At 52.6% G+C, this 12162-nt stretch overlaps 4 protein-coding genes across 4 annotated transcripts; 2 read left to right on the forward strand and 2 right to left on the reverse strand.

Annotated features, from left to right (window-relative positions):
* Positions 1 to 196: 196 nt before the first annotated feature.
* PG985_012351 (uncharacterized protein) lies at positions 197 to 2192 on the reverse strand (the record flags this gene model as incomplete). The annotated part of the gene is made up of 3 exons (XM_066832118.1): positions 197 to 305; positions 368 to 1992; positions 2088 to 2192. 3 exons carry the CDS (start codon positions 2190 to 2192, stop codon positions 197 to 199), a joined length of 1839 nt encoding a protein of 612 aa, XP_066680168.1.
* A 2244-nt stretch (positions 2193 to 4436) lies between these two features.
* On the reverse strand, positions 4437 to 4875 carry PG985_012352 (putative cyclin-dependent kinases regulatory subunit CKS1; the record flags this gene model as incomplete). The annotated part of the gene is made up of 3 exons (XM_066832119.1): positions 4437 to 4499; positions 4566 to 4710; positions 4766 to 4875. The coding sequence occupies 3 exons, from the start codon at positions 4873 to 4875 to the stop codon at positions 4437 to 4439; spliced, it is 318 nt and encodes a 105-aa protein (XP_066680169.1).
* Positions 4876 to 6759: 1884 nt separating this feature from the next.
* Positions 6760 to 9512, forward strand: PG985_012353 (bromodomain containing protein; the record flags this gene model as incomplete). Its single annotated transcript, XM_066832120.1, has 6 exons — positions 6760 to 6852; positions 7217 to 7311; positions 7409 to 8128; positions 8182 to 8440; positions 8493 to 9048; positions 9100 to 9512. The coding sequence occupies 6 exons, from the start codon at positions 6760 to 6762 to the stop codon at positions 9510 to 9512; spliced, it is 2136 nt and encodes a 711-aa protein (XP_066680170.1).
* A 789-nt stretch (positions 9513 to 10301) lies between these two features.
* Positions 10302 to 11785, forward strand: PG985_012354 (uncharacterized protein; the record flags this gene model as incomplete). Its single annotated transcript, XM_066832121.1, has 2 exons — positions 10302 to 10580; positions 10658 to 11785. 2 exons carry the CDS (start codon positions 10302 to 10304, stop codon positions 11783 to 11785), a joined length of 1407 nt encoding a protein of 468 aa, XP_066680171.1.
* Positions 11786 to 12162: the final 377 nt, after the last annotated feature.

Genomic DNA, 12162 nt, shown 5'->3' on the forward strand with positions numbered 1-12162 from the left:
AGGGTTTTCAATGGTCTAAGTGTCTAATTTATAATTATATAAACTCAATACACCACTTAGGAACGCCAAGAACCCCCGTAAATGGAATACAGTAATGAATATAAGTCTAAACGCTGCGAACTCCGGTTGCCAGTCGCAAGGCATGCACGCGGCCCATAGTTACAGAATATGATTTTGGTATCAGCGTACGGGCCTTTCATAGTTCATCCACATTTGGCCGTTGGAAACTCCAAACTCTTGGAGTCACAGGAAGGCCGATATAAAATTCCCAGAGCCGATTGACCTCTTCGAGGACTATCATATACCTGTCGTCCATAATTAGTATGTAGCTAATTGAATATCATACCGAGGAGGACTGATGACTTACAAGTTCCTGGGAAAGTTGATCCAGCCCCTAATGACAAACTTGAAGGTCTTGAACACACGGTCAAACTCAGCGTTGAACGTGTCGCCGACCGTCGCACCCTTTGGCTTCTCTTTCTGCGTGTCATCGCTGCCGGCCCATTCATCGTCTTCTGCGTCCAGTGGCACCTCCAAGGGCTCGACAGGTCCAGTGCCAGTACCTACCGCATGCGGCTTCTTGGCCCGGTCCGGTATGGCACTCTTCTCCTCCTGGGACCCATCCAGGAGGTTTCGGAAGTATCTGACGTGTGCCATAGAGTTGCTCAGTCTCGAGTAGGTGTTGAAGAGTGCTACCAACTCTGTGCGCTTCAGGATGGGGACTTCGTTGCTTTCATTGTCGAACTCGAACAAGACCTTGAGCGCGGTGCCGTAGCCTGCGGTTTGCAGTTTCCCCCACAGCCGACACTTATCGCAGCCGACGCAGTCCATGATGCGGCTCACGTTGCGGAATCGGTTTCGGAAGTCCTCCTTCAGGGATGGTCCTTCACCGTTCTTGAACATGAGGCTCTCGTCAAAGATTTGGGGTACGCTCGAGGCGCCCTGTGTGACTGCGAGGACCTTCGCCTTGGTGTCGGCATCCTGGTCGCGGTCGCCCGTACAGTAAGTGTAACCCTGGAGGTGAGGACCGAGCTTGGCAATGGCACGCGTGAGCATAGCATAGTTGAAGTACAGGTTAGAGAGGCGTTCTGGGTGGGTGTGCAGGCGATGGTAGTAGCACTGAAGGTTGGGTTGCCATTCGCCCGTTGTCTGGTTGAGGTATTCCCAGCAGATGTGAGCGGAGATGCTGGTGTGCATGCCCGAGACGACCCGGTAGAACACCCGCTTTTCAAGGCATTCGTCTTCGTATTCAAGTCCTGCCGACCCCGGAGCTTGCTCTTGGTTGTTGAACTGCTGCTCCAGCATCTGCTGGCGACTAGCATCCTGCAAAACAGCTCGGAAATCGTTCGCCGCCGGACCCTTGGGAGCCGAGGTCATACCCAGCGAGGCCGAATGCGGGAAAGAGGACTTCTGGAAGCAGTTCTCCCGATATATGGCATCCCATACCATCTTGGCGCTGTCTCCGGTGTATCCTGTGAAACGTTCTGGGTTCTGAACCAGGGAAACGTAGTCGCCCTTGGCAGTCGCGCTCTCATCCTCGGGAACACAGTAGTCTCGTTCGTCGCACTCGTCGTCGTATTCCACCACGCAGCTCTCGCCGACGTTGTCGCCCAACAGTCCCTGAAGTGGTTTTTGCGGCCGTTCCTTTTGCAGCTTCTTGCCTGGGTGCTTCGCCAATGGGCCTTCCAGCTTTCCAAGCTCGCTCGCCCGCCATATCTCGGGTATATCCTCCTCGTTGTCCAACGTAGCCACGGCGCAAGCCTGGTTGCCACACATGGCATCCTCGTCGCTCCAGAAAGGACATGCTTTGTTGAACAGGTTCAGGCGGTAGTGGGAGAAGAAGTCGGTTTCGTGTGTGAGCGCGTCGACAGACGGCTTCACCTTCTGGTTGAGCGCATCGAGCGTGGAGTACGAGGCGCACGCATCAGAAACGATAGTCTTGGGGGAAATCTGCCACGAGGTTCGGTTAGAAGTTTGGTCCGCACGATGACGCTGAGATGGTGTTCCAGCGACAGCTGACGCAGCTGCAACCAGGCAGCTAGCCAATAAAAGGGAGAGAAGCATATGATAATTTAAGTGCGACATACTGCGCAACTGTCATCTTGAGCTATGGTGCTAGAAGGTTTGCACTGGACAGGCGCACCCCACAGCGTGAACAAGGACAGATAAAAGTGTTTCGCAGCCGGCCTCATGGCGGGCAATCGATCCGCGGGACGGCCGGATAATATATGTGTGTATGCAACTCCTGAGAACAGGTGGTGGGTAGCAGAGTCGTATGCGGAGGCCGGAAGCTGGCCTGTTCGGCGATGGTGGTAAGGGAAGTCGGTTAACCTAGAATTTGGCTGTAACAATAGATGAAACGAGGTTGCATCTACGCTTATGGATTCGTATGGATCCCGGGGTCAAACTGGCCACTCTAACTTGGCCAGACAGAAAAAATGATTAGGTAGGTAGCGAATGGAGGATAGTAAGTGCAGTGTTGTAGGACAAAACGGGCAAACACACGCGACTGCAAGATGACTCCGAGCCGAATCAAGCTTAATCGGAGACGCGGACGAGCTTAACCTTGTGATGGGAGTTGTATGTATGCAGACCAAGAGTTGAACGGCGGGCGACAAGTGGTTTAAATTGAATGTCGCTTTCAGGACTGGACGTTTATTAAAAGAATGATCTACATGGCTATGTACATGGGTGCCGGGCCTTACAACAAAACATTGGGACAGAGTGAACGTGTTCTTTTGCCTCTGCCGGCTTACCAAGCCCCAAACCCGTCAAAGAATTGATATGGACAATATACTCTCCCGGCGGGATCCTTCGCCATTGGATGACATGGTTCGATTCATGGTCCGATCTACTCTTTGCGGAAGGCGGACCAAAGTCAAGTGCTCTGCAAGTGCCGTCCCGTATTGCGGGAGAGGCGAGAGATTGGTTACCTCTCCTGAGCCAGCCCAGGAGCCAACGTCCTTGCCTGCTTGCTTCCATGCGAGCATGCTTCAATTCTATGGTATACGTACCTCCAACAAGTGACAGCTGGCTATAATTTCAGCCGGGACCCATCTCGCATTACTGTATGTACCATTCATCCCTTGACGGAGTACATAATGGACCGTTAGCCGAGGGCCCCGGTGCTTTAAATAGCACCTGGCCTTTGGGGTTAGTTTAGGTATATATATTCATTGATGGGTCTTGCATTACTAAGGTCGTATCTGTAGGTACGTCAATCATCTTCTAGGTTTGTTATCTACCCATGTAGGTAATACCTGCAAGGTATGTGACAAGCTCAGCAAGTGAACAGATATCCGGCTCTGATTTCTCTTCTTGTTTGGAATGATGGCGGATCTCTACGAATGGTTCAACCGCATACTCCCAGGACCACTCCTACGCAGTCCCTGCATGTGGCATTTCCACCTACACTAATCAGGTAGGTAGGGGCACTCTCTCTGGCCACATCAAGAATGGATGCTCTGAAATCTCGAGTTTCGGCTGCCAAGACGAATGATGATGACATGCTTGTATGCTCATCGCCGCCAAAGTCAGCTACAATATATCACATTGATCATATCCGGATACAAGACTCAGATTGGCAATTTATTACGCAACCATTCCATTCAGATTGCTATGGATTTCTCTAGTATTAAACCAAGCACAACTCGGGCACGAAAACCGACTTGCCTAGGAGTTATAGAAGGTGTCTCGGTGAGGATATAAGCCTTGTCGCTTGGGTGCAGGTGTGCCGGCGTGCAGGTACCGCCGTGTTCAGAGCTGACCCAGATGGGATGCGGGGCAGTATCAACGATCAACAGACCCCTCCATCAAGGGACGGCCAAATAAAAATAATTAAAAAAACCACCTTTTGCCAAGACGTCCATTCCATACATCCTCACCTTGAACGCCAACCAAACTTGAGCCGAACAGGTCCATCTTAACTCCAACAAGCCCTCTCGCACATACGCCTGAAATTGGACCTAAGTAAACCATTGCTTCCTTTGTCCCTAGGTTAGATGAACCCTCTCGATTCGTCGCCGAGGACCCCGCCATCTATCCATCAGACTTCTTCCTCATACCGGAGGATGGACCTCCCTTCTGGTTGGTTCAGGTATAGTATCTAACCTACACTGAGCGTCGTGTGAAACGAGGAACCTGTCGAGAATATGGTGTCGGAAGAGCGAGTGATCAAAAGAAGAACAGCCGTAAATCGTCTCCAACCATTACACCGTAAAAATGCAAATGTCGCTATGCAGTCGTCGGCTCTAATTAGAGTACAGAGAGGAGGAGAGATGTTGAATAGTGTAGCCGTGGCGGGGTGGTCATGTCGCAGTAAGTGGATCACTGAGGAGGTTGGTAATTGAGCGGTCGCCTAAGGGGAAAATTCCGCCTCGTAAGCAATGAGCTCGCGGGTTTAGGGGCACAGGGCGCGGGCAACGAAGCCGGCTGACTTACTTGAACAGTAAGATGTGAGGCTCTGGTTCGTGGACCTCATAGTGTTCCCATCCCAAGCTCTGTGTGTGCGCTGCGCGTTAGCCGAGTCTGTATTCCGGAAGATGAGCACTGGGGAAGTGACATACCTGGGTGATACCGATGGCGCGCCACTCGTCCTCCCACAACAGCTTTAATGTCCCGTGAGACGGATCGTGGTAATCTTTCGGGATGGCCTTCAGCATGGCCTTGGGGAGCTGGACATGTCGATACTCGTACTCGCTGTCCGAGTAGCTGGAAAACCGTTGTTAGTAATCGACGGGTTGGTGCCGTTCGTAGGTAGCCTTACCGAGCAGAGTAATGGATCGAGTCGATGAATTCCTCCAGTCGCGCTCGCTCATTGTCGCTGAGAGGCCGAGGGGCCTTGTTGCGACGGCTCGTGTCGATATCCATGGGCATCTTGACTCTCTGGTTGCTGTCGCGTGGGGATTTGGTGTTGATTGAAGTTACAGGCTTCAAAACCTAGCGCAGACTCGGAGCTGCCACAGCGACCCAAGACGAGGGAACAATAAAGCGCGAAGACGGAAGCGGATGCGCAGTCAAGAGGTGATGCCAAAAGGGGGGTCCAACCAGAGGAGAAAACGGGCCGGGGGCTGTAGGGAGGAGGCTGCTGGTCGAGTCGCGTGGGGTCGTCGAGACTTTCGGACGAAGCCTCTAAGAGCCCAGCCAAGTCCAGCGATTTAAACCAGGAAAAAATTGGCAGACGATTTCTTGCCTCAGAAACCAAAGGTTATGACCTGAAACATACACGGAAAAAAAAAAAAGAAAAAGAAAAATCGAGTAACGGAAGGGACGCTGAGGATATGCTTCTGGCTAAAGGACCAGGGACTTGAATGAAAGAACGAGTCAGTCGCGAGCACTTTGGTATCTGCGGGTGGTGTTTCTGCTCGAAAATGAGAAGTACGGTCAATCCCAGGCTGTACTTTACACGGAAGTAGTAGTTGGGTTGTGGTTGAGTGTGGGCGGGGTGATTTGACTGGTCCATTCCCCAATTGAGAAGTAAACATTGGGAAGACGCACTAGCCATCCAATGATTCCAGCCGTGGGGTTTCTCTTGCAGACGGTCTGTAGCAGCCACAGTCATTCTGCATTTGCAGTGCATTTAACCTACATCTACTAGGGAACGCAATCTAACAACATCAATGGGCAATTTGTTGAAGAGCATGTGCTTTAAGGCACACATATGCCAGCTCGGAGCAGAGGCAGACTGCACATAATGCAATGTACTTACCTAAGGCAGTTTACCTTTTGAGAGAAGATTCGAAACATCCACCTGGTGTCACTTATCCTTCACCCATATGCAACAATGTACCGACCTACATATCTACCTACATAGGTAGGTATTCATTTTAGGGGCCTCTGACTCTGAATATAACCTACATACCCAAGCCACATGATCTTGAGATTATCTGTGAAGTGAGCATGTTCCTCCTCTTGTACATTATGCAGAAGCAAACCATGAGCTCATAATCCCGGGCGTACCGAACACTAAAACATAAGATATCTACCTGAAGATGTAGTACTTGGATTTATCCATCTATCTAGTTTTGCATTCTCAAATCATTCCATGTTTCAATTAAGGATAGAAGATGCATGTACCATAGGTAGAGCAGGACTTGCCCGTATAACAACTGCCCGTACAAACATTTGATGCACAGGTCTTCGCAACCTCAATATCTTGCCAGTAGTCAAGTGGTGTCAAGCTCCAAGCCACAACCAACATCCACCCCTGTGGCCGTGACTAGAGCAGTTGGCAAGAATTAGCCGCCAGCTGGCAATGTCCGGCCTGCCTTGTCCAAGGTACAGCCAAACTTTCTGTCAAGTCTTGGTTGGTGCAATTGCACAGTAATGCGGATTTGCTCCAGGCTACCTGTGTAGACATCTCCATTTCCATTTACATGCACCTACAATTCAATTGATTCATGCACTTGCGCTTATAGCGTGCGGCTCATGTTTTCCTTTGGAGGTTTGGCCGACTCTGCAAGCCTGTACCACACGTACTGGAGTTATTAACCAACTGGATTGACCCGCCAAGCAGCACCCCCCCAGTCAGCAAGCAAGCATACGCACTGCGACTACCACCACCTCAACCACTATCCCATCGCAACGCCAACCAACCGCTCCGATCGCGTGTAAATCGTCGCGTCGCCGCATCGCAACCCCCATCGAAGGCGCATTGCTCTCCTGCGGTTCATTCGCCGCGAAAACCCTTGTTTGTAGTTTTACCCGCTCACGCCTCACCGGCCACTGCATGCCTTTACGACCAATTACAACCGCGTGAAGATGGAAAATAAGAGGAAGGCAAGCGGTGCTAGCGGTATTGAGAACGGAGCCGATACACCAGATCGCGCTGCAAAGCGTCGCAAGCTGCAAGAGGTGAGCCTCGACCTTTTTATTTTCTCACTCGGCGCAGAACACTTTTGATGGTGCGCAAACTGTCCAAGTGCCCATTGAAGAAATATGCATCAAGCACCATGGTTCCGCCTGCCTGCCTGCCCACCTATCTGCCTCGTCGCAGCCCAGAAATGAAGACGCAGCTCTTCAAGTTGGAAGAGTCTGTATGAAGAAGGGAAAAGATGGGCTTAGTACCTAGTCCAAGCACCGTCTTCCCCATTCGTTATGTTCCTTGAACCTCGAAAAACATAATGCTCCAGTCTACACTTGTCATTGCTAGCTGCACGCATTGCATTTCCATTTCCCAACTCCAGCAAGTCAACTAACACCGCCATCCGCGCTCTAGGAGTTTGGCGATCTCACAAAAGGAGAGACTCCCCAGTCTACAACAGCATACGGACACAGCATCCTCGAATCCATCAGGAGTACGACAGACAAGAAGTACGTAAATGAGCCCTGCAGCCCTGCAGCTTGCCTCAATCTGCACGTTGCATTCATTGCATAGCTCCGTAACTAACTGCATATCTCAACATCACAGTGGCCGCAAGGTTGCTCCCTTCTTTGAGAAACTCCCCAGCAGGGCCGACGACCCAGAGTACTACAAGAAAATTCGCCTGCCACTATCGCTCCAACTCATCGAGCGAAAGCTGAACAAACACGAATATCCCACTTTATCTTCCCTCGAGGGCGATTTCAAGCGTTTGGTCTCTAACGCCAAAGAGACCAATTCGCGCCAGTCCGAAGTCTTTAGTGACTCTGAACGTGTGCGCAAGGCTGTTAGCAATCTCATGGTCAAGTATAACCCTGCCTACAAATCCGGCAACTACCAAGCAGTGGCAACTCCTCTCCCTCCCAGCCCTGGCCCAGAGGATGCCGAAGACGAGGAGGACGAGGATGATGCGCCTGGCGAGGACGAGGATGACGACGAGGTAGACGCTACTCCAACGAAGGCGAACGGTAAAGCAGCCGCTGAAACAGAAGAGGACGAGGATGCCGAAGGCGACGAAGAGGAAGATGACAATGAGGAGGATGAAGAGGATGAGGAGGGTGACAACGAGCCGGAGCCTCTCCTGACCAGTGGGAAGAGGAGACGTGGGGGCAGACCTACCAGGAATGCTGCTACACCCCAGGCCTCTAGGTCGGCATCTACTCAAGGCAAGGGTATCGACACGTATGACGGTATCTCCTTTGAAGGCTTAACCTTCCAACAAGCTCAAGAGAAGATTGTCGGGGATGCGATACGAAAGAAGGATGATAAGTACGGCTCCCTGATCTCCTCCAAACCTTACGCGTGCTGACCCTGGACAACAGCGATTACAGCTATTTCGATGCCTTCATCTACTTGCCTGCGCGGTCGCTCAAGGACTACTACGAGATCATCGCAGAGCCCATGTCTCTGAAAGCCCTTGAAAAGCAAGTTCGCGGTCAACATGGCCGGGGTCAGGCCTCTGGTGTCAGTGACTTCAAGTCGTGGGCGGCATTCGAAGACCAAGCCAGTCTTATATGGAAGAATGCGTACCACTATAATGAAGATGGAAGTGAGATCTTTGTGATGGCGCAGGAATTAGAGGTATTTTGTCTGTATGGCCACCAGTTGCAGCGCTTTTGCTAACATATTCTAGGAATATATGAAGGGTCTGATTAGTGAAGCTAAGCAGCATGTGCAAGAGCCCCCTCAACAGCAGAAAATCAAGCTCAAGGTCCAGAACGCCGAGAAGCCCGCCCAAACGCCAGTGCATCCTAAGAAGATCACCATCCACGTCGGTGGAAAGGGCAGCGCGGCCGCGTCACCAGCGCCTGCAACCAGCCAGACAGGGGATAGCGAGAGTACTCGGAATGGCACCCCGATTGGACGGAACCCATTCGCCGGATCCAATCCTGCCCCGGTCAACCCCAGCCAGCTGGAAAAAGCCCGGAGTGTCTCGATATCGGGGGCGTCGCCGAGCCCATCAACAGCTGTGGCGCCGACTGGCGTTATCAAGCCGGAAGAAGTTGCTAAAGCGTCACCCGCCATGTCCGCGCAAGTCAATGCTATGACAACGCAGCAACAATTTGCTCCTTTGTCACAGTCTACACCTCCGCCGGCACCTCTACCCGCCGTTGCCCAGCCTCCGCCACCACCCAAGCTGACGGCCGCGGACATTCTGGAGGCGCAGAAGTACCGCCCACGACCAATCAGTAAGTTCCTGTAGTTTCACCTGACCATGCTGTATGCTCACATAGAAACAGAGGAATTTGAGGCTTTGATGCCGAGGTTGATCATCACTTCCCATCCACAATTGCAGCTCGAGAATCGACTTGGCATGACGATTCCTGCAAGTCCCGCAGAGACGCAGCAAGAGTTTGTGTTCAACGCGCCTGCCAGCTACTACCGCCTTCAACTGCGGCCACTGGTGGCTCCATTTCTCGAGGCTCAACAACGCGAGTGGAAGCTCAATGTTATGCATGACTTCACACGGGTTTACCCCAGCAGCGTGGAGAGACGAAATGAACCCGTGTTCGATGTTAACCTGCGTTACGGGAGCAACCGGTTGGAAGTGAACGTGGTGGCGGCGTCACCCAAGGGAGAGAAAGGACCGCATGGTGTCGGGATGGAGATGGAGAGACTTGTAATACACTTCAACCTTCTGAAGCATCACTAGAAGGACGTGTGTGCGCGAAAGAAGAGAAAAGTACCTCTCATGCTAAGCTTCTCAGTGGCGTCTGGGGTTGCTGGTGGATTGTGAAAAGGCCAGGGATGGGGCTCTGTACTCATATTTGATATTCCTCTACGATTTGCCACTGGAGTTGGTGGACGATGTTTAGTAGATATAGCAAAGTCAGCAGAAGCTGCAAGAGTTTTCGGCATAGCCAAATGCGCGTTAATTGATCTTTGACTCCATGAGTACTGGCAATGAGGAGATGTGCAGTGCTGTTTTTGTCGTATTAGGGACAATTGCTTGATATTGACATATAATAAGGATACCATCCTCCTTCACAATCGATCAATGAGAGTTGAGAGCCCTTCCCCACCTACTTCAGTATACCAACAGGGTACAGGTATAATCGTCGTCATAGTGCCAAGAACCGCCTGACCAGGCCCGGGAGAGAGAGCTTAAGCGGTTCGGTGGCTGTCCCCACCTGCCCTGATTCCCTTTGGAGCAGCACTCACCCACCCACTGGAGAGCAGGTACCTGCCATTCATGTGTTACGCATGCGCCGACAGCTCATTCATCATTGTCCCTCCAATTCGAAACCCGGGAGAATTCGACATACTCCCCAAACATCCCGCTCAAGCGTCGTTTGAACCTACGCACGATACGCTGACGTCCAGGCAACCAGATTATACTACCTAGGCTACATCATTCCCTTGACCGCAATCACTCAACCCACTGCTGTTAATTGCTCGCGACCCAGAAGAAGCCGGCCCAGACCGGAACCCCACGCAAATCATGGCGGTTATCGATCAGCAGGACAACTTCTCCAACATATCATGGCACAGCGACCAACACGGCGAGGACGCCGCGGCGGCCATTTCGAGCTCATCAACGCCGACTTACGAACACAGCCATTCCGACTCCTCGCCTGCGAGTCATCCTGAAATGGAGGGGAACCCCGAAAGGCTGGATCCTGGTCTGTCAGGCGATATCCTCGAGTGTGCCGTATCAGAACCGCGGAAGGAGAGCGACGGCACCAAAGACGCTTTCGTATCATATTTGGTCACCACGAGTGTAAGCTCCCCCATCTCTTGACTGGAGTCAAATCGCTACATATGACATCCAGAGTGCTGACCGCCGCCCTTGCACAGTCAACTTTCCCTTCATTCCAAAAACCCCAGTTCAGCGCTCGCCGCCGCTTCACCGACTTCGTGTTTCTCTACAAGACCCTCTCCAAAGACTACCCAGCATGCGCGGTCCCTCCTCTGCCCGATAAGCAGCGTATGGAGTATGTCCGCGGCGATCGCTTCGGCCCCGACTTCACCCACCGCCGCGCGTTCTCTCTACAACGCTTCTTGTCCCGCCTGACGCTGCATCCGATACTGCGACGGGCGCCGATATTCCACACGTTCCTCGAGTCCCCCGACTGGAATGCCACCATGAAGAGCCGCTCCGCGCGCACGAGCGTCGGTGCGGACCCTGGCACTGGTGGCGTCTTCGATAACTTCGCTGATACCTTCATCAATGCCTTTACCAAAGTCAACAAGGCCGACAAACGCTTCATCGAGGTGCGGGAGAAGTCGGACAAGCTGGACGACGATCTGGGCCATGTCGAGAAGGTTATCGCGCGCGTGGTGCGGAGGGAATCGGACCTCGAAGCCGACCTCCATGACCTTGCCGAGCAGTTCCAGAAACTCATCGTCCTGGAGCCCGGCGTCGAGAGCAATGTCCATGCTTTCGCAGCCTCCATTGAGGACACCGCGATGGGCCTGCGCAAGCTCAAGGACCACACCGACCAGGACTACCTGGGCAGCCTGCGCGACATGAGCGCCTACTCTATTGCGCTCAAGAACCTCCTCAAGGCGCGGGAGCAGAAGCAGCTCGATCACGAGCAGCTGACCGAGTACCTCAACAAGTCGACCCTCGACCGCGATAGCCTGGCGTCGGGCTATGGTAGCACGGGCGCCGGCGGCTTCATCCGCAGCAAGATCGAGGACGTACGGGGCGTCGACCACGAGGCCAGCCGCCGCGAGCGCCTGCGCAAGCTCGAGATCCGCATCGACGAGCTGACGACTGAGGCCGAGCGTGCCCACAAGACGAGCGAGATGTTCGACGAGGAGGTGGTCAAGGAGGTGGTGGACTTTGAGCGCATAAAGCGCATCGAGCTCAAGCGCCAGTTCGGCGGCCTCGCAGACGCCCACGTCGGCTTCTATGCGGATACCATTGATGTCTGGGAGCGGTACGTCAAGGAGATGGAGGGGACCGTGTCAGCTGCGTGAAGAGCACAGCAACAACATCAGTAGTATGTATCGTCATCATCCACCCGTACAGCGTGACGTACATACCTTTGGTGGGCGCAAGGGATTACTGGAAAACGGGGATGAATGAATGCATCAGGGAAACAAGCCGTATATTGAATGAATGAACGGATGGAAGGATGGATAGCCCAGGAGGAACCATGTTAATGAAAGACCAATGGCTGGCTGAAATGGCAGGATTCCATGCATTTTCCATCTAGCAATCAAACGCAGTTCTGTCAGACGAAGCGGACGAAAAGGGGGGTTTCGGTTGACCGGTCATGAGTATGTTTATTGTGCACGTCTTTTTGACGGTCTGGGACAGAAGGCCGCGTGGAGTTTTTAGGTAGGTTCTTTGT

Source organism: Apiospora marii, assembly GCF_038362585.1.
Source record: "Apiospora marii strain CBS 49790 chromosome Unknown utg000009l_segment0_segment0, whole genome shotgun sequence".
NCBI classification, from domain to species: Eukaryota; Fungi; Ascomycota; class Sordariomycetes; order Amphisphaeriales; family Apiosporaceae; genus Apiospora; species Apiospora marii.